General features: G+C 32.5%; 1 protein-coding gene across 50 annotated transcripts in view; it reads left to right on the top strand.

Annotated features, from left to right (window-relative positions):
- Nucleotides 1-23,931, top strand: part of LOC145254714 (uncharacterized) — a 269,962-nt gene that overhangs the window by 195,333 nt on the left and 50,698 nt on the right. For 22 of the 50 annotated variants that reach the window (XR_013863794.1, XR_013863796.1, XM_080113399.1 and 19 more), the window contains 2 exons: nt 12,310-12,372; nt 16,104-16,169. Coding sequence is in view for 47 of the 50 variants with exons in the window: in XM_080113399.1 (XP_079969525.1) it covers nt 12,310-12,372; nt 16,104-16,169 (129 nt within the window). In the remaining 3 variants the exon portion in view is untranslated. Of the gene's footprint in view, nt 1-3,494; nt 3,555-4,759; nt 4,826-12,309; nt 12,373-16,103; nt 16,170-19,775; nt 19,836-23,931 lie in introns of all 50 variants that reach the window. The other 28 variants (XM_080113397.1, XM_080113413.1, XM_080113393.1 and 25 more) reach the window with 7 other exon arrangements.

Here is a 23,931-nt window from a genome sequence, read left to right on the forward strand (position 1 = left end):
CTACAGATTTGAGATCTTCCTCTAGTGTGTCTGCCATTTCTTTAGAAATGTGTTCATTCCTCTTTCCTGCCATAGAGTGTAGTGTTATCAGCATATATACCCATCTCAGAGGCAATTTTGTTGGGGAGGTCATTTATGAATATCAGGAACAATAGAGGTCCAAGGAGAGACCCCTGGGGCACTCCCGCATTTATATCATATTGTTTAGATGTACGACCGTCGAGGACAACCTGGAGTTTTCTCTCATCTAAGAAGGATTTAATTATGTTAAGCATTCTACCAGTGATACCGTATGATCTAATTTTCCTGAGGAGACCCTCATGCCATACCCTGTCAAAAGTCTTAGATATATCTAGATCTACCGCTCTGCCCTCCCCCGCTTTGTCCAGTGAATGATATATACGTTCAGAGATTACAGTTAGGATGTCTGCTGTGGAACGGGCTTGCAAAATCCATATTGTTGGTCAGTCAGAAGTTTAGCATCTGTAAAATGATGGACTAGAGCATGGTTAATTAAGGTCTCAAATATTTTGGAAAAAAGTAGGAGGAGGCTACTGGGGCCATAATTTAATGGGTCAGTCCTTTCGCCAGAATTCTTGAATACTGGTACCACAGAAGCAGTTTTCCAACAGCCCAGAAAGCAAGCTTTATTAAGGCATTTGTTGTAGAGTTTGGAGAGAACTGGAGCTACTTCGGCTGAGCACTTTTTTAATAGCACAGCTGGGATGAGATCGGGTCCACATGCTTTTGAAGTGTCAAGGTTTTTTATGATGGCATGCACCTGAGCAGTGGTGATTTTCAGATCGTCTAGCGTGGCGTCTGTCCGTATAGCAAAGTCAGGTAGGGGGTTGGAAGAATCCAGTGTGGAGTTTGAGGCAGACCGACTGGCAAGCATATTAGCCTTCTCGGTTGCTGAGGAGACAACCTCGTGATTGTTGGTTAGTGGGGGGGGTTGTTGAGTGCCCATTATTTGCTACACTGTTGTAGATTTTCCAGAAGTCACGAGTTTCTAGTTTTTGTGCTTCGATGCGTTTTTTAGTTGTTTCCGTAATTTCTCTCTTAGCTGTCGCTATTTCTTTCTTAACGTTATTTCTAGCTTCTATATACTTCCGTCTGTTTGAACTGGACTTATGTCGGTTAAATCTGCGGTATGCTGCTATCTATCTATTTATCTATCTCTTTATATGTTACATATATGCTCAAATGAGGAGTGACGTCACTGATCCGAAGTAACGAATGTAAAAAGGGAAAAACAAAGATCTCGAGAGAGACTAGATAACGTTCGAAATCTCGGGAGAGACGTGGAGAACGTTCTTCATTACGTGGCTTCAAATTTAAATAGAATAGAAACTCTTGAATAGAACACGGCGATGTTATTAGGTTCCAGTTAGGTTGAAGACTGCTCCATTGAAATGTATTTGCTCTTTCGATAATATTAAGCAAATTTATTTAGCTGACATTGTTTTATATAAAAATATTTCCCCAAAAAATATTTTGTAAACTTGATACCACAGGATTTATTTATATGTTATCTAATTCATTTCATTCTGATATATATATATATATATACATATATATATATATATATGTATATATATATATATATATATCTTTCTCTCTCTACAGCCCCCCCTCTCTCTCTCTCTATATATATATATATCTTTCTCTCTCTCTACAACTCTCTCTCTCTGTCTCTCTGTCTCTCTCTCTCTCTCTCTCTCTATATATATATATATATATATATATATATATATATATATTATTCTTTTATTTATGTCGTCAAATATTGCATAGTCGCTACACTGAACATGCTAATGTTTCGGACAATTGGTTGGCAAAATTTATATATATATATATATATATATATATATATATTAGAAGGTATATATGGTAAAAAAAAAAACGGAGGAAAAGTGCTCGATACGTTGGTAGAACTAAACATGTTTTTATTATTTCAATCTCGGCAGTATTTGCTTTAATCATTACAAGATTGTTTCTGTAGAAGGGATAAACAAGTTATCCAGCCCATGTCATCAGACAATAAAAGCCAAACTAAATTAAGAGAAAAAGATTTTTGATTACATATGGATAATTAAAACCAATGATTGGAGCAATGGATAGAGAGGGGAGAGGGTAAGGAAGGAGAAAAAAAGAGGGGAAAAGATTGGGGGGGGAGAAAAAGTATATTTAAAAAAATTAAATAAAAATTAGAATAACGAGACGGAAGGAAAAAAAAGAAGAAAAAAGTACATTGTGTAAAAGGATACTATATATAGGGGTGGGGATATGACAAAATAGCAGAGGAGATAGAAAACGATAAAATAACGGAAGTGTATACATTTGGCGTGTCATAAAAGGTGCTGAAAAAAAAAACAAAGGTGCGGCTTACGCAAGTCATCAAAGTCAGAAATGGGTATAAGTGTCTACAAATCCCGGTGGCAGTTGCAATGGTACGGGGTAGATATAGTCAAGATGCGTCCCATTTAAGATGCGTCCATAAAATTAATGTAGTCATTTTATATAAAGTAATAGGGGAACCAATTATAGATATTATAGATTTATAAATATAAAGTAATAGATTTATAATTATCAAGAGTAATTAAATAAAGAGGAAATAATTATAAATTTATAGAGTAGTAATAGAGTTTGGGTCAAATTGGGGGGGATATAAAAAAGATGGAGATTTTTACTTAGTTTTCGGAACATTTAGAGTATTAATTAACATAGGTTGGGTGATTTTATTTAAGAAAACCAGAGTAAGGTAAATATATGATTATAATCATGGATTAAAGTTTAGAGAGATGATAATCATCTTGAGGAAAATAGTGTTTAGCGGATTAACTTCAGTATGGTGTGAAATTGCTGATAAGGTACGATTTAAAAAATTGCTTGCAAACAATTGAAAGTTCATTTCTAATATTTAATAATTTATCCCTATCTCTAAAATGAGTAATGAATACTTTTATCACTTTATCGTTGTTTTTACAAAGGAATAACCACGTACCAAGGTCCAGAGGCCACTCGATGATAAGGGTTCACGAGGGTACATTGGTCAAAAGAACAATATCATAGAATCGTTAGAAGTTTAAATTTGGTAAATTGGATTATTAAGGGGAACGGCTCACCAAGAACTTGTTTACATTGGACTTGAAGATGACCATATTGTAGTCAGATGGAAAGCAGGTAAACGGAAGAGCTTCACGGGTGTTCAGTTCTAAGAAAGAAGCTTTGTTCATTGAATCTACGTTTAGGTTAAAGCACAGATAAAAAGTGGTGGACATTATTGATGGTGCTTACAGCCAAACGAGTACGTCTCGTGAATGTTTAACGAGGTGGGACCATAGTTTGGAGCTTAGACGAGCACTTCTCATGAAAATAACGATAAAACAGAGACAGTACTAAAATGCTTCGCCCATGTCACACATGATATACATTTCATTAATTGTAATAATGAAACAGGAATTATAGTTGAACGAACGTATTTCTAATTTTAGGTAAAGCAGACACAGAGAAGAAAGTCACCGCTGAGAAAGCGGTAGGAAAATACCATGCCAGTAAGTACGAATGCAAATAAGCGCGTTCTTGGTACAAATGGCGCTGCGAATCTCTTTCGATAGGAGATTTACAATACGTATTACAAATCATTATATATTTCGGAGCAGAGATAGTCTCTCTTATATCAGTGTATATATATATATATATATATATATATATATATATATATATATATATGTATGTGTGTGTGCACAACATAAAAGTATATCTATCTATATATATATATATATATATATATATGTATACATATATATTAGTTTAGTGCAAAAATAATGTCTTTTTACATTCAGCTAAATACAAAAAAAACACATTTTTTTAACTAACCTAATATATATATATATATATATATATATATATATATATATATATATATATATGTATATAGTCGTCCAAAAGCAGAGGGGGAAAGATGTAGGATTCATCTATTCTTTCTTTTAGTTTCTGTTATATTTATAAACAAAAATATTTAAAGCCCGTGTTGAATGTGAAAAAGAGACTGCGATTCGCAAGCATGCACACATCCGCATTCTCACTGCGTTACCTGGTCATCGAAATACTAAATGACCAATCATTCCTCACATATGTTTAGATGTATTAACCAGATGAGCATTTCTGTAGTCATTTTCATTCGTCTCTTTCTTTTTTTCAAATCTCTCTTCTCTCTCAATTTATCAACATTAATAGTTTTTTTGTTTTATTTTTCAAGCAAATATGGCTTAACATGTTTTAATCTATTTTTGAAAAAATAATCTCGAGAACGTCACCACGTCACATTTATCTCTAATATATAATTCATATAACATAGATTTTTTTATAGGTAATTTGCTTGAAGCATGACTGATAAGCAGATATGTTGATTTTGTTTGTATGAAGGCTGAAAGCAATGTAGAAAAAACGTAATGCTGAAAGAAAGCACGATACAATTTTTATACTATTTTTTTGAACTATTGCAAAAGGACAAGATTAATAAAGAAGAAAAACCCTGCATTGCTTTTTTTTCTATCCCTATCTCTATACCATTCGTATGTCAATAGCTATACAGCGAAAATAATTAATAAAAAAAGAAAATAAACTTCTCTCTGTGAATGTCTAGTACTTTGTCCTTCCTTTTAAACTGTTATGCGCTTTTCACAGATGGCATACATTTAAGTAGTATGTATAATAAAACCGGCTTCTAGTTGAATGAACGTATTTCTAATTTTAGGTAAATCAGACAAGAAAAAGCGTCTAGCAGGCACCGCTGAAAAGGTAGTAGGGAAATATCACGCCAGTAAGTACGAACAAAATAAGCGCGTTTTTTTGTTATTAATAGCGCGATTTCTTCAAGGGAGAAAACTTTGTAACTGAGATGTAAACAACGCCTAATTTTAGTAATATCTAAAGTTATCTCCCTTGCGTTTCTCAAAAAGCATTTTTTTATTCGATATCCATTATTTTATAGTGGTTTTTTTTATTCAACGTAATAATTCATTAGACATGGTTTAAAAGAGAGTCGCCAACTCAATCAACCTCGCACTGTCATGTAGGCTTTGACCTCCTTCCCATCGACGATATAAAAATATCATAAAATGAAACCCCCGATATGCAACACCTGTAAAGTCCGAAGGTTAAAACCTTTTATTTTAAAAAAAACACGTTGCCTTTTGTTTTGTTTTTTTTAATGAAACCTTGGTCCTTGCTCCTTTAATTGAAAAAAAAATTAGGGCTTGAATTGCATTTTTCGAGAGGTTATAAGCTTGGAAACATGGGGTGGAATTATTCACTATTTTCACGAAATTTCTGACACACCTACCGGTGCTCTGACGAACTTTACGCCCTTGTACATATCCCCAACAAACACGGCAAACAGAAAAATCCCACTCGTACATAGTAAAGAAACATAAATGCTAGAAAACATTCTATTCTTTAGATTTTTCTCTCGGACTGCTAGACTTTGAAATTCCCTTCCGGGTTCCTGCTTCTCTTTACAGTACTGACATGCAGAAGTTCAAGCGTAATGATAATACACATCTTTCTGCTCAAGTCTTGCATAGCATTCCTGCAAATTATGTCTCAGTTAATAGCCGGCTACATAAAATTGGCACTGTGCCATGGTTGGGGTTTAATATGCGATCAACATTTTTTTTTTAATTATAAAATATTTCTTTAATCCAAATTTTGCAAACCATACGTTCCATAGCAATCAATATACGCAGTTCTTTTGTATATATATTTTTTTCTATTGACCAAACTTATTTTTTGTGTCTATTTTATTTTGTTATCTACATCTGTTATTCGTTGTAGTTCAAAACATAACTCTATTGGTTGCAAAGTTATTATCAAAATAGAATTATAATCTGAAAAAGGCGAGATAAAGAAACAACGATATCTCTATAGAATTTTTAAAAGAAATAATTAATTATGAACTATTTCTAAAATGCAAAGTTAGTAAACTATATCTTCGATAAAAATCAATACAGTTTGACTCTCGCCCTTTTTTTTCAATTAATCAAACTTAATTTTTGTGCCTATTTTATTTTGACGTCTACATACTTACTTTGGAGGAGTTTCCCTCTTTTCTTACCACAACTGCCACATCTCTTCGGTTGAGTGCAGAGCCATTCTTGTAAAATTATAAAAAAAAAAAAAAGAAAAAAAAAGGAGATGACAAAAGATATAAGGAAGTAAACAAATGTAATTGTTGAAAACAATACAGCCAGAGAAGTTTGGATTGTAAAGCATTCTATGTTATAAAAAATAGTAGAAAATAATCCAGTATGGATCACTAGTTTCTCGTATCAAGATGAGAAACTTAGAGTTGAAAAATCAAAATTGGTTCAGTATACTTATTGTTTTTTTTTGTTTTTGTTTTTTTTTAGGTGGCCATTTTTTATCTAGCCTGGCTATAATTATAATTGTCATTCGTGATAATATGCTAAAATTGTGCCCAAAATATTGCAACAGTTACAAAAAGAGAAAAAGAAAGGAAAAAAACGCCTCTCTCCCTCTCTCTATCTATCTATCTATCTATCTATCTATATATATATATATATCTATATTTATCTATTTATCTATCTATCTATCTATATATATATATATATATATAATTATAATTGTCATTCGTGATAATATGCTAAAATTGTGCACAAAATATTGCAACAGTTACAAAAAGAGAAAAAGAAAGGAAAAAACGTCTCTCTCTCTCTATCTATCTATCTATCTATCTATCTATATATATATATATATATATATATATATATGAGCAAACAGTTAATAAAATATGTTAAAAAACACTTTGAAATGAGTTAAAAACATATTTAATCTGAAAAGGAAACACTAGATAAATGTATAGTCCTTAATCCGCCGAGTTTCGAAGAAATGCTCTCCTTCTCATTAGAGGGTAGGAATTAGCAAAATGCGGGATCGGATTTTGCATGCAGAAGTATTTGATGAAACAACAAGTAAGTCAAAGATCTTACTTGAAAACAAAAAAGGTGAAGCAGAGGGAATATGGTGAAGAAAAAGGTGATTACACATGAATGGATAGTCTGGTGGAAGATAAAAAAATCCAGTGACGGTAAAATCCAAATGTAAAACTTCAAAAAAGTCAAAAGAATTTCCATTTATACAAGTAAAACCCAAGGAAATCCCGTAAATGGAAGAATATGGTCCATAATAATCCAAAGGCAGAAATCCATGGAATAATTCACAAAAATGTGTACAAGGAAAAAAAGAAACGATTCCAATAATATTAATAAAAGAAACATAAGATGTGCTTTTCACTCTACTTCCGAGATAAAGTGTTTTTTAACATATTTTATTAACTGTTTGCTCATATTATAAGCTCTATTTCCTATTTGGTTTTATCGAGCTTTTATATCTGGCTGAGATAATTTTATAAATATTAATTCTTTAATATTTATAAATTACTTTAATTTTACCATCTTGGATCATTTTGGTAAATTCAATTGTAATTTTCATTATATATATATATATATATATATATATATATATATATATATATATATATATATATAGTATGTATATATATATATATATATATATATATAGAGAGAGAGAGAGAGAGTAGTAAGTTATAAAAGCATATATGGCAATTAAGCTACATATACGAGTATTCCGTGATTAATTCTCGTGTGAATTCGTCAGGTTTGTGCCTTAATCCTGTCGCGTTCTCACGAGAATGAAACGCATAATATTCTGTGTAGCTTAATTGCCATATATATGTTTATAACTTACTACCTAGCTCTACCTATGCATTTAGCATTGTTGGAATAAATATTGAAAATCTACGCATAAAATTATATATCCGTATATTAATTTATGTGATTAAATAAAGTATATATATATATATATATATATATATATATATATATATATATATATGTATATATATATATATATATATATATATATATATATATATACTATAATAATTATTAAATACTTACAGGCACTAGTGTTCATCCTTTCGTAATCATCAGTGCAGTGTGTTACGATTAACACCAGTTGATAGATTCGAACCAATGCCTGGTTTCATTAGCAGTGACCTAATCCATTCGGCTACAGTTAACCGCGAGAAATACTGTTTAATTTTTAACATTTATTCTTTTAAATGGTTTTAACGTCTGTCAGAATGATCTAATTATTATATGTGGATCTGCACATAAGTGCTAAATTGGCCGATTTTTATTTCAACTGAAAGTGCTCAAGGATATGAAATGAGTTTCCTAAGGGGGCCGACATAATTATTTACTATAATACTTATTAAATATATATAATACAAACACGGAAGTGTTTGGATATATGGTTAAGTGGCAGTTGTAGTCATTTAGAACCGCTTTAAAAATTCACCGTTCACTAATTTTACGACCAAACTTTGACCAATTATTACAGTTTATAGATCAATTTCTCAGCTATGTTGTAAAACAAAATCAAACAAAAATAATAAATTATTATGGATTAAATGGTGTTCAAAATCGTAAAAAAAAACATAAATAAGTGAGCGACGTTTTTTTAAACTGGTTTCCATAGCAACCACGTCGATTCAGCAACTACTTTTGCTACTAATTCACCGCTCTCCCGACAAGAAAAGTAACAAATGAGACAGAGAGAATACGAAAATTAAAGGGAGATAATTTGGGGGGATTTTATTGAAAGGAGACGAGTGTCGTACATTCTTATTACATAATTGTATGTTATGTTTATGGGGCAAAAAATCAGACAGTAACTGGAAGCCAAGAAAAATCGTGGATTACAATAGAAAATGCGAGCATGAAAAGTAATGTGGTTAAGCTTAAACATGCATAAGTAAAAAGAAAGGGATGAGATATTCTATTAGAAATATAATAAATTTATAACTTAAAATATTGCAATATAAAGAACTGCTTATATAATGCTATGAATTGAATTAAAAAAAAACAATTTATAATATTATATAATCAATTCTTAATGCTTAGACCTTTACTTTTGCATATTAAAGCTTAACCATATTACTTTTCATGCTCCATTTTCTATTGTAATATATATATATATATATATATATATATATATATATATATATATATATATGTATATATATGCGTGTGTGTGTTTGTGTGTGTGTGTGTGTGTATGTGTGATAATGTTGCTCGTCATGCAACGCCTGTAAATAGAAAACAAAGTGAAAAAAACGATGGGAGAGTTTGTAAAAAGAGAAAACAGATAAGAACATCACTTCCCTCTCTCTTTTTCTTTCGTTCCCTCTCTTTTTCTCTCTTTCCCTCCCTCCCTCTTTCTCTCTCTCTAGCTACATATCTCTCTCACTCTCTATCTCTCTCGCTCTCTATATCTCTAACTCTCTATGTATGTATATATATATATATATATACATATATATATATATATATATACATATATATATATATATATATATATATATATATATATATATATATATATATATATATATATAAGCGAGATATGACACAGATTAAAAATCAGGTGAAATATTCTGATAAGTATTACTTGAGGCAATATTTTCGGGATGATCCTAGCCACAAAAGAAAAGCTCAATATTTAAAAATAGAGCAATATGTAAGTTTAGTGGTTAAAGTTAAATTCTGAAAATGAAAATATAGACACATATATTCGAGTTAAGAATTTATTGTTTGACAAAAGGTATATATAGAAGGAGGTTATATATATATATATATATATATATATATATATATATATATATATATATATATATTAACGCCTGTAAATGAAAAACTAAGCGATGAAGAAGAAGCGGCATTTCTGTCATAAGACATATATTGCGTTATCCTTTCCCAACAAATACTAAGTGATATGCAGAGATGTGAATATTACATTTCATATTTTACTGGTAGATTATCATCATCTATTAAAACTTCAGAGATCGGTAGTTTACTTCTAGCATTACTGGTAAACCGATATGTTATTTTTGGTATGAAGGCTGATAGCAATGAAGAAAAACCGCAATCTATCTATCTATATATATATAAAAGCGAAAATGTATGTATGTATGTATGTATGTTTGTTTGTGTGTATGTATGTGTGTATGTTTGTGTGTCTGCTAAAAACTTTCGACACACGCGACGAAAATTCACAAACTCGGTATTATATCGAAGCTTGAAAAATATCGAAAAATTGGCCAAAAACGTTAACTTTTTCACCCCGAAATCGACAATTTTCCACAGGGGAGGGTCAACAAAAACGGGTTTCTCGTAACGATGCCTGATTCTACGCATGCGTCAGATGACGTCATGACGTCGTGACCTGATTTACTTTAAATAGTTTAAAAACCGGGTAAACTTAATCTTCCTCGCTTGAGCGCAGTTAGTTAACGCGTTTGTTCATTATCTAACCATTTTGGGTTTGAATCGTGGTGTGAGATGATATTTTTTCGATTTTATAAATTTAAATATTGAACCCTTTATTATTTAAGCCATTTTTCACGTAACGTTCGTTTTCCTGTTTTTTTTTTTTGTTTTTTTTTTTTACTTCGCTTATTCTTAGTGACGCTCGGGTATCCACCGATTTTTTAAAAATTTTAATATCGAAACTAGCTCATTAAAGCCATTTTTCACGTGTTCGTTATCTGTTTTGAACGTTCGTTTGCCTTACGTTAGATTTTTTTGTTTTTTTATGTTTTGATTATCCCCCCCCCCGCTTAATTAAAACGTTGTTTTCTTTTCTTACTTCGCTTATAACAATGCTTCGTCGTCGTAACGCTCGACGACTTTCAAACATCTTTCACTAACTCATTCTGGCTGGCCGATTTTATTTTCAAACTTCGCCTCAGGGCTTCGGGTTCCATCCTACCTCCCTGGTTTCTTTTTTATTTAACACCACACACACCTACAACCATCCGGGCAACGCCGGATACCCCTGCTAGTATATATATAAAAGAGAAAATGCGTGTGTATTTATGTATGTATGTTTGTATGTTTGTATATGTGTTTGTGTGTCCGCAAAAACCTTCGCGAAACACGACAAAAAATTACAAACTCGGTATCATTTTTAAGCTCCATTCTTCGCCCGAAAAATATCGAAAAATTGGCCAAAAACGTTCATTTTTTTACCCCGAATTCGACAATTTTCGACAGGGGGGGGCAACAAAACCGCCTCCTTGTGACGACGACCGGTTCTACGTATGCGTCAGATGACGTCATGACCTGATTTACCGTAAATAGTTGAAGAACTGAGTAAGTTTCAGGTACGTCGCGTTAGCTCAGTTGGTCAGCGCGTTTGTTCGCTATTCGTACGTTTTGGGTTCGAATCGTGGTGTGAGATGTCTTTTTTTCGATTTTTAAAATTTAAATTGTTATTTAAGCCATTTTTCATGTAACGTTCGTTTTTCTGTTTTTTTTTTTTTTTTACTTTGTACCCACCGATTTTTTCAATTTTAATATCGAAACAGGCTTTTTTAAGACATTTTCTCGTGGTTTTTTTTTTATTTTAACGTTGGTTTTTTCTGTTTTCTTTTTTGTTTTTTCGATTTCTACAGTTAACATCGTTCGTTTGCCTTACGTTAGTTTTTTGTGTTTTTTTTGTGTTTTTTTTCGATGTTTTGATTACCCCGTCCCGCTTAAGTTTTTACGTTCGTTTTTATGTTTTCTTTATTACTTCGTTAAAACAAACAAACCTGGTCATTGACCTCATTTGCTGAATAGCGATTACTTATGTCTTCGTCGTCGTCGTCGTCGTCGTCGTCGTCGTCGTCGTCGTAACGCTCTACGATTTCTGTGCGGGCACCTGTCAATTTGGTTCTAACTTAAATAAATTCAAACATCTTTCAGTAACTCATTCTGGCTGGCCGAACGGTTCATGTTTTTTTTACATTTTATTTTCAAACTTCGCCTCAGGGCTTCGGGTTCGATACTACCCCCCCCCCGCCGGTTTCTTTTTTATTTAACAGAACACACACCTCCAATCACCCGGCCAACGCCGGGTAACCCCGCTAATAATGAAATAAAATATGAACATTTTCTCATGATCCTATATGTCAAGAGATATAAAAATAAAGAAAACACCCGAAGCACATAGCTGCATTGCTTTCTTTCTGTCCCTATCACCAGCGCACTCGTCTTTTAATAGCTATGCGGCGAAATTAATTAATTAAAAAGAAACTACTTCTGTCAGGGAATGCCTCTTTCTATGTTCAGATGGTATGCAATGTTTATAAGAAAGATGGTATGTAATGTTTATAAGAAAGCAGGACTTTTAGATGAATGAACTTATTTCTAATTTTAGGTAAATCAGACAAGAAGCGTCTAGCAGGCACCGCAAAAAGGGCAGCAGGGAAATACCATGCCAGTAAGTACGAACAAAAATAAACGCGTTTTCGTTAAAACTGGCGCTGCGACTTTCTTTAAATAGCAGAATGAACTAATTTATCTATATAATAATAAATATAGAAACGATTTTCCCATCAGGAATAGAAAAATGTTATAGCATTACAAGCACAGATGCCACATATAAATACGATATGATTTGTTATTGATGGTCTTAGTATTAATATTGCTAACATCGTTTTTATATCGTATTATTTACTATTAATTTTAGGTTGGGATTCGACAGTGAAATTTCGACAATTTGATTTATCGGTCAACGCCGGGACACGTGTAAAGTTGTTCTAAATAAAGATTTTCAGCTCCATTCAATGAATGGCAGCATGTAAGCGGAATGGGGAAAGTAATATTTAAGAGTACAACCCCATTTGTTGGTAAAAAAAAAAAAAACGCAAACAATCTTTTGCAGCTGACCATGATCGCGCATGAAGAATAAATTTTACTGTCGCAAAGATGTCTGATATAAGTAAAAGGTAACTTATGCCCGGAGTTCGAATCCTGGGACTGCTGTTAGACAATGATGATTTTTAAAATAGCACATATGTGTGGATAGTGCATATTCAAATATCACGAGTTGTCATCTTATTTCCTGCTGACTTGGCAGCCTGAGAAAAATGTTCATAAATAATGGAACATTAATATTAAGTAAAACACCTTAAAGCAACATTTTGATAATTAAAAAAAAAAAAATATTATATGTGTTTAAAATTAATGCAAAATTTACAATGGGTGTCTATTTGCTTGAAACAGCATTAACTTATTAAAAATATAGCAAAAAACATTATAATTAATTCATAGAGCTTTTATTATAAAAGCTAATATGAAAACATCAGGAATTTTCCTCACAGTCCTTTCTGGCTTGGTAGGCCGAGAGCAGGCTTAATGCGTATCCATAAATAGTGGCAACAGAGAGGCGCTAGTAAAGTCAATATCATCCAGATATTAATAAGAAAGCAGAAGAAAGAAAAAGGAACAAATATTTTATAATATGTATATTATAAAGAACAGTTGTACTCTAAGACAATGGAACAATCTTTTGAATATGACATCCGGACTAGAGTGGAATGGGGCCGTAAATGGATGGTAACATTTAATGCTAGTAAAACTAAGCTGCTCTCCTTTAACAATTGCAAGATGCCTTTCCGCCCCTATATCCATGTCAAATAGAACCCTACCTGAGAATTCTACCTTAAAACTCCTTGGCCTTACCTTTACGGGCAATATGAACTGGAACAAATACATAGAGGACATTGCAAAGGCTGCTGCAAAGAAGGTGGGCTCCCTCTATCGATCTAGAAGATTACTCACACCTGAGAGTATCCTACGCCTCTACAAGGCAACCATTCGCCCATGCATGGAGTATTGTTGCCACATCTGGGCTTGTGCATCTACCACTTGTCTCTCCCTCTTAGGGTCCAAAATAGTTGTCAATCTAATCGGTCCCACTTTATCAGCTAAGCTCCAGCTCCTGTGCAATCGCCGCAATGTTGCATAACCGTGCCTGTTTTACAAATATTTCAATGGAATGTGTTCTGATGTACTCGTTTCACTTGTAACCCTCGACATCGACGCCAAACTCGCTTAGCAATAAGATCTCACCCCTTCACCGTTGCTTTCTATTCTAATACTTTCTTCCCTCGAACAGCTGGACATTGGAATACCCTTCCTGTTGCCTGCCTGTACTGATATGCAGACGTTTAAATGTAACATAAACAAATATCTTTGTAATCCTTCCAAGACATGGCCCCAAATAGTACCCCTTTCGTCAAAATGGCGGTATGCTGTGTAAGAGGTGGACATGAGTTATATATATATATATATAAAATGAATAAATAAATAAATAATTTTACTAAATACTCTAACCACTGTGCCATGGTCCTCACAGACAATTACAGAACAAATTTTAGGAGCCTTAAACATATTTTATTTCCAGATGGTATCATTATATACTACTACATTTTTTTTTTTTTTTTTTTTTACACAGTGATCACCACTTATCAAGGCCCGGAAGCCACTCAGGGATAAGGGTTATTGCAAGTACATTACGTTAGTGAGTAGATTTTATGAAGTGTTTAATTAGGGGGGGGCGGTTCATTAGGAATTTGTTAGCATTAGACTTGAAGACATCCAAGTTGTAGTCAGGAGGGAAGCAGGCAGACGGAACAGAGTTCCACAGGCGTGCAGTTCTAAGAAAGAAGCTTTGCTCATGAAATCCGCGTTTTGATTTAGGCACAGATATAGATTGGGGAAAATTTTTCACAGTGGATTCAGCTAGACGGGTGTTTTTCGTGAAAGATTGGCGAGGGGGGACCAGGGATTGGAGTTCAGACGAGCACCTGCCATGAATATGACTATATCTATGTATATATATACATGTTTGCTAATAGGTTTGTGTCAGGTACGTATTAGAATATTACACCCTCACTACTACTACTACTACTACTACTACTACTACTACTACTACTATGAGAATAACGGTAAAATTATGATGAATTATTTCTCTTTGTTTAATCGGATTGTGACCCATTTCTTCCTTTATTTTTTCTTCTCTTCTTCCTTCTTGCTTTGTCTTGATTTCATCAGAATTAGCCGGGATTAGCAACCGGCTGTTAGACCCATAGCTCGCGGAAAAAACCCGGATTTCATCCCAAACAAAGAATACATGCAAAGACGCTGAATGAAGAAACTTCCTTTCGACCAATCAAATGAAAGACCATGAATGTAAAACCTAAAATGAATTCTACAAAGTAAGTTCGGGCAGTTAGGAAGTAAAACCGACGAAAGAAGAAGAAGAAGAAGAAGAAGAGGAAGTGCTCGATTGAGCTTCAATCTATGGTGTCTCCATAAAAACTTTCACAATAAATACTCGTTGTGCAACAACAATTTTCCTCACTCTCTACCTGTGCTAAACGAAAATTCGTTGAACAGAGTTTTTTTCATGAATTGTCAGCATATGGAATATAATACTGCTGGACTACTTCCCAGCTGACTATGGCGTATTCGTTTCAAGGCCTAATTTAAATAACTTATTGTTGAGCCGCCGTCTTATATACTTGAACCATACCTAAGTTCCAACATTACTGATAATCATGGTGTTGTTCAACCCTCTACCGAACACATATTGAGCCTTATCCCAGAGTGACCTCCGAAGCAAGTAAAAAAACAAAAAAGCACGTCACCTTATGTCTAGTATTTGTACAGCGAAAGACCGCTATATGCTCTCTCTCTCCCTCACACACACACACTCTCTCTCTCTCTCTGCCTCTCTCTCCCTCTCTCCGCTTCAGTCTCGCATTCCTTTTTCTTGTATACTGTCATATGACGATACATTAGTTAAGGAGAGAGAACAATACGAGAATAGAAAACAAAGATGTTTGCAGCGCCACGCTGTAAAGCCTCGCTCCAAACTCTCTCTCTCTCTCTCTCTCTCTCTCTATCTATCTATCTATCTATTTCTCTCTCTATTTCTCTCTCTCTATCTCTTTCTATCTCTCTCTCCCACACACAAATATATTCTTTATCTCTCTCAATCTTTCTCATTCATATACTCATGTCTGTAAATGCAAAAACCAAAGAAAATATTTAAAAAATTTGACACTATACTTTTATTTCTTTATCCTATCTACCCAAATGCTACACTCTAGTCACAAATTATATTTAGTAACTAAAGTAGACCAAACGCATTTTTCATTTTAGGTAAATCAACCAAGGAGAAAAGCCTAGCAGTCACGGCTAAAATATCAGTAGGACAATCACAAGCCGGTAAGTACGAAAAAGACAAGCGCGTTTTCGTTACAAATGGCGCTACCGTCGAAATGAAATGCAATATGCGCTGCGTCTCTCTGTCAATAAGAGATTGACTATATTAATTACTAGCGGCTGCGCTGCGTCGGCACACACAACGCCAAGTCCAACACAAAATCGAATACACTCAACATCAAGTACACTGAACATCATCTTACCATCAATGCTTACCTTGTGAACTCGGCGAATGGGAAATTCCCATATGCACAAAACAAAAACACTGGAAAAGTAAAAATACCCTAACTAAGATTAAGGATAATGAGTAAACGTTGGATAAAATTATTACTAACTTGCAAGGATTCGAACCTGAAATCTTCTGATCCTTATTCAGACGCGTTATCCATTGCGCAACAAGTCCTGCCCATATGCCATAAGATGTTACCGTGACTGTATACAGACAGTGCGAAATTCCGTTGAGGGGGGGCTATTTCGGGCTTTTTGTGTGACTCGGCGTTGGTTGTTACGAACCATATACAAATAAGGGCAATCTAGGGACTCACACCTTTTAGGGGAAAATATAATTTTTCAATTCGGTGCATCCGTTCGAAAGTTTTATTGGTATATACACACAGGCACACGCATAAATAAATAAACATTTAGATTTCATTAATAGTATAGATTGTAGATAAGTAAGTATATAAGCTCTTTTCAAGGGAAAGCACTGTGAAAGAGAGTTATGAAAGATTTCTAAAATAATATTATAAAGTTCCCTCCCCTTGGTAAGTCGAACATTGTGACAGATAGATTTTCTTTATTTTTGTTTCGCTGTGAAAACAAGGGTGCCTGATAAAAGTCAAAGGCGACTTCACTCCGGGGTTTAACTGTTATGACTTATGGAAGAGTATTGTTTAGATATACTGATGATATTTCTTAAGATGTTAGGCATAACTTTGTAAAGCAAACTCACCGATTCATATCACCGAATTTAATTCTTCAGTATATATGTAGTTATCGAACAATATGATACTTGTAAATTTTTATGTTTGGAGCATATTTTGAGGATAAATGGTATTTAATAGGGTGTGTGATTACTATGGGAAAATAAGTCGCTGCGGGCATTAAACATATTTCTAACCGTAAACATTAGTCGAGCAAGTAACTGCTCGGCTAAACAAAATGTTACTTGCAGACTACTATTGAGTAATGAAGCCAAGAAAAAACGATTTTTTAATTTTCTCACCAAATATTTAATGCATTCCTTTGGAATAATGATAATAATAATCTCCATGTTCTCCTGTTTCATTTCAGATATTATTTTACATACTTTGATATAATATCGATTTAAAAAAAAAATCTATTTACAAAATCGGTTCTTAAAGGTATTCATACCGGGCGACTATTTATACTACCATTACGTAACATTTAATCACTGTCTGCTACTACTATTACTGCTAGTACTACTCTTTATTTCTAATAGCATCAGACTGACTGCTTGCTAGAATTATTGATGCTATTTCAAGCGGTTTATATTTTCTTATCGCTTGCACATTGATTTCTACAGAGAGAGATATGGAGAGAGTGAGAGAGAGAGGGCGAGAAAGATATATGGTGAGAGAGAGAGAGGTGAGCGAGAATAAGTAATGAAGCCGTAAGTATAGCATAAAAACAAATTTTAAATTTCTTCACTAAATATGTAATGAATTTCTTAAAATGGGTAAACATTGAATGAAAAAAAAATAAAGATGGCTGCCACTAGCAAATACGTACAGCAAATAGTAGCTTTGACCAGTCTTGTTCTCTATATCACCCACATTACTTCTTTAGTGATAATACCTTTTGTTGTTTTATTTTTGAAGAATTTCAGGGAGAGACAATTCATAATGTTGTAAAAGATTATAACTTTTAATAAGATATTTTTAGTTTATTATTGCAAGGTTAATTTTGTAAAATCCCGTGTGCGTTTGTTTTCAAAAGCATACATTCTCATACAGTGACCAATTAAATTCCATTGAAAATTTAATTAGTTTAAATGTTCACAAAATATTCGTTTTGAAAAAGTCGTACATTTTTTAAAACGTTCATTTTATTTAAATATTACATTTTCTTATGAATACAATTAATGCACGTTTTATTTTGAACTTCTAACAATTTTGTAAGCACTAAAAAAATAACGATTTAAATTCTGCAATCTTCGAATATTTTATTTTGTTAATTTCATAACTGTGTTTTGTTTTTATAAGTAGTCTGCGCGAAACTATTTGAACTGTTTCCCCATGTTCGAAAATGAAAAGAAATAATGGGGAAGATTATTTCAATATTCCATGAGAATTGTTCACTTTGTGATATATACTTTGTGAAAGATTGCTTCAGCGATCTGCCCCAGTAAGATTTTTAAAATCCCCAAATATAAAACGTACATTTACAAAATATTTATATATATATATATATATATATATATATATATATATATATATATATATATATATATATATATATATATATATATATTTATTTAAATAAGGGGAGTTGTTTCTCTCGTCGGAATTTCTTAACCCATTTTATATAAATATATGCACATATATATGCATACATACATATACATATATATTCATGTATATATATATGTATATATATATATATATATATATATTATATCAGGTCAGAAAAATGATTTCTGTACAATTTTAAAATATATATTATATTGATTTCTTATTTATATTTACATCGAACATGTTCTCACACACACACACACACACACACACACACACACACACACACATATATATATATATATATATATATATATATATATATATATATAGGTGGGGGTATATATATGCACGTGTGTGTGCATTGCTTAATTTTGTTTTACTTTTAATATATACATATATATATATATATATATAGTCATCCACCTACAGTAGTGTTTCTCTGTATCACAACTCATCAATGTCGCTAGACTGGGAACTACGTAAAGCCTGGATATATATATATATATATATATATATATATATATATATATATATATATATATATATATATATGTGTGTGTGTGTGTGTGTGTGTGTGTGTGTGTGAGGACATGTTCGATGTAAATATAAATAAGAAATCAATATAATATATATTTTAATATATATATATATATATATATATATATATATATATATATATATATATTCCTTTTGGTTATCTAGTAAGGCTATGAAGATTATTATTATGGCTTTATTACGATGTATCATTTCTTATGATAATATCTTCAATTATATATTTTCAATATAAAGAATTTTCTTACCCTCATCATAACTCACTCTATCTGGCTAATCACTGCCCCCCCCTCTCTCTCTCTCTCTCTCTCTCTCTCTCTCTCTCTCTCTCTCTCTCTGGCATGTCCTTTCCCATACGTTGCTTTGCCTTTATAGAGAGAGAAAAAGATAAGGAAGAAAAAAAAGCCTACGGCACAGTATCGTATGGCTTCACTTCCGTCTCATTTTCTCTCTCTTTACCTTTCTGTCATTCTTTCTCTCTCTCTCTTTCTCTCTCCCCTTATTCATCTATCTATTTAGTTCATCTGTACATTGAATATTAAACTGAAAATAGTTTGAATAAATGCATTTCTAATTATAGGTCAATCAGGAAAAATCAAACCAGTCGCTTCTAAAAAGTCATTAGGGAAATACCATGCCAGTAAGTACGAAAAACAATACGCGCGTTTTCGTTACTAATGGCGCTGCGAGTACAAATATTTATTTTAAGTAAGTATATAAAGTATTCTCTAGTGGCATGTCCTCTGAAAGATAGATATGTACATTTTTTTAGCATATTGGAATCTTTCAGAGTTAATTACCTTTTTTGGTTGAAGACTCTTCGGCAGCTGACCGAGGTTACTTTACTAATATAAAGAAATATTTTCTTTCATTTCCTCATAAAGATCTTTCTGTCGCAGTGTTAGCAGAGATGACTCAAAAAATTCAAACGTTACTTAAGATCAGAGTTTAATTACAGTGACTGGTTCTAGAGTTTCATCTAGGTACACTGATGAATTTCCCCAAGATGCCATATACGTTACTCATCAAAAATATTTATAATAACTCGCGGGACCTGTGAAAATTCCACAGGGAACTCCTTCATATGTAATATATTGATGTTGGCATTCTGTAGATGTTCAGCGTAAATGGAGACACCGTTATGTTATTGTAGCTCTTTTGTTAAAACTGCAAAAGTATTTATCTAAGCTAGCAGGGACGCTCGGTAAAGTCCGGTCGTAAAGTACGCTTAAATATGATATTTTAATTCTTGCAGATTTCGTATATATTATTATAGAGTTAATGTTCTATCGATTTTTATATGTTATAAAGATGCGATTTCAAAAATAAAATAATATATCCATATAACTTTGTTACATTAGCTTGAATCCAAACCGAAATTATATATATATATATATATATATATATATATATATATATTCACAGGAAACATGAGTTGGAACAATTACATCGAGGGCATTGCCAGGGCCGCTGCAAGGAAGGTGGGCTCTCTCTACCGTGCTAGAAAACTTCTAACACCTGAAAGTATCCTGTACCTCTATAAGGCCACTATTCGCCCATGTATGGAGTATTGCTGTCATATTTGGGCCGGTGCATCGGCTACTAGTCTCTTGCTCCTTGACAGGGTTCAAAAGAGAGTCGCAAATCTGATAGGCCCTAAACTGGCATCTAAACTTCAGCCTCTGTCCCATCGTCGAAACGTTGCATCCCTCTGCCTGTTCTACAAGTATTATAATGGTGAATGCTCTGAAGAACTGCAAGCACTTGTGTCCCCACGACGTGAACACCCTCGACAGACCCGACAAGCTGCAAAATTCCACCCCACACTGTAGAGATCCCTAGATGTAAAAGATCTTTCTACTCCAGTAGTTTCTTCCCCAGAACTGCTAGACTTTGGAATTCCATTCCAGGTCACTGCTTCCCCAACTGTACTGACATGCATAAGTTCAAGTGCAACGTGAACCAACATCTCGCTGCCCTAATCCCTACATAGTACCCCAGTAGATGTTTCCCCTGATAGTAGCCCCCTACACCAAAGTGGCAATGTGCCTTGTTTGGGGTGAAAATGTAATAAAAAAAAGTAACGTGATTGATCATTTAAAATTTTAAAATCAAATTATAATTAAATTACAAATCTGTTTCATAAGAAAGAACAACAACAAAATCAATTACCTGTACGATCGTTTCGGAAAACCGTTTTTTTATTGTGGTAGACATCAAGTTACGGGCAATAATTATTACATATAGTTTTTTTATAAACAAGTTCTCCTCGTCAGCAAATTTTAAAGGGTGTTTATTAAATCTAAAAGACACCATAAATAAACCTAACATTAAAAGTAAGGCAGATGTATCTGAAAAAATTGAAATAAAAGGTCTGGATTAAAAATTGATAAGAAAATTAATATGGGTTATAGATAGAAAAGAAATAGAGTAAAATATTCTTAAAATATTTAAAAATCTTAATAGTATTACAAAACTATATGTAATTATTGTCCGTAACTTGATGTCTACCACAATAAAAAAACGGTTTTCCGAAACGATCGTACAGATAATTGATTTTGTTGTTGTTCCTTCTTGTGAAACTGATTTTTAATTTAATTATAATTTGATTTTTACATTTTAAATTATCAATCACATTACTTAATATTGAATTAGCTCTAGGATATTTACCTATCGAGCTTATTATATATCTAAATTACAACGAGCACTTTTTCTTTCCTGTATTTTAATGAAACTAGTAAGTTCACTGTTACATTGAAATACACTCAGCTCTTTAGACTATTGTTCTAATCTCCTTTATATATATATATATATATATATATATATATATATATATATATATATATATATACATACATATATACAGTTGCTTGAATAACTATCCGATACAAAGCAAAAGGTTTATTCATTTCATTACACGAAAACAAAACTAATAACAAAGTTCTATTCTAATGTATTTTTGTATGATTTTTGACACGAGATTTGTATTTATCATGCACGTATATAAAAGAAAAACTCATTGTTATTGTTTTGTGTTTGTGTAAAAAAAGAATTCTCTGTTTTTGCTTTACAGCGAATACTTATTGCACCCACTAATTATATATATATATATATATATATATGTATGTATATATATACATATATATATATATACATTCTTAACAAGCATTGGACGTTTTCAAAATTATCATTCAAACATTGTATTGTTTAAATATATGGATAATTGGCAGTTTCCGTTATTAAGAACTGCTTTAAAGCTTGACCGCTTACTAATTTTCCGACCAAATTTCAAACAATTATTACAGTTTATAGATCACCTTCTCAGCTATATTGTGAGACTTTTTCCTTCAATTTTCGTTCAGTAGACCAAAAGTTATAATGAATGTTCTGCTGTTCAAAATCGTAAAAATATGTAAAAAGGTGAGTAACGCTTTTATCATTGGTGTCCATTGCAACCACGTCGCCTCAGCGACTACTGTTGCTGCGAATTCACTGCTATCGTGGAAAAAAAGTAACAAGTAAATCAAAGCAAGAAAGGGCGACAACTGGGAAATTTCTTTCCTGTATTTTAATGAAACTAGTAATTTCACTGTTACATTGAAATACACTCAGCTCGTTAGACTATTGTTCTAATCTCCTTTAAATATATATATATATATATATATATATATATATATATATATATATATAACTTGAGTTCCTTCAGCCATAACTGAAACCTAAAATAAAACTTATGAAGCATACGTGAGAAAATTATTTGTGACAAGAAATTGAAGAATATTACACGACCCAGATTTAAGCGTGACACACAAAATAACACACACGCTATCGTATATATATGTATATATATATATATATATATATATATATATATATATATATAATTTAAAGGGAGATATATTCTATAGAGCAGAGTGTATTTTAATGCTACAGTAAAAATACTAATTTAATTAAAATACAGGAAAAAATAATGCTCGTTGTAAAGCCGATGTACCAAAGCTCAATAGGTAAATTGGCTTTGTTGTGCTCCTTCTTATGAAACGGATTTACAGATTTTTAATTTTTAATTTTTAATTTTAATTTTGAATTATAAATTATCAATCACCTTACCAAATACATACATACACACACATATATATATATATAGATATATATACACATATATATATATACACACATATATATGTATATATATTTAATCATGTAATTAATAGAAGTTTACTAGACAAATCCAAAGAAAACCCCAGTCCCATAAACATATCAATGTTTATATTATCCCAACCCAATAATAGAAAAGCTTGATACGACCGTGAAAACTAGAGCTTAATACAAAGAGAATAAATAAAAACTGCAAATCAAAACTTTACAAATTTATTTTTCGACAGAATTCCTCCAATAAAAAAGGTGGAGAAATATCCTTATTCCGCGGTAGTAGTTACATAAGATAATTATCTCCTCTTATTTCTTGCATCCCGATGCAAGGTACATGTATTCTTTTCAATATGTTTTCTCGATACACACGGTCTGGATATTTAAAGTGGTGCGTATTTCGTCAGGACAAGTCAGTTTTTCAGATAGATTATGTTATTATTATTGTAACTCTGTATCTAACTAAAGCGTTGATAAAGTTGCGAACCTTCCGTGCGTGTTTGTGTGTGTGCACATACAGAGAGAAGAATGGGCTAGGCGGAGAAGAAAGAAGGAGGAGAGATGAGGCACAACGACACGGGGAAAGC

The sequence above is a fragment of the Euprymna scolopes genome, chromosome 30 (assembly GCF_053919585.1).
Source record: "Euprymna scolopes isolate OS-2025 chromosome 30, ASM5391958v1, whole genome shotgun sequence".
In the NCBI taxonomy this organism is placed as follows: Eukaryota; Metazoa; Mollusca; class Cephalopoda; order Sepiida; family Sepiolidae; genus Euprymna; species Euprymna scolopes.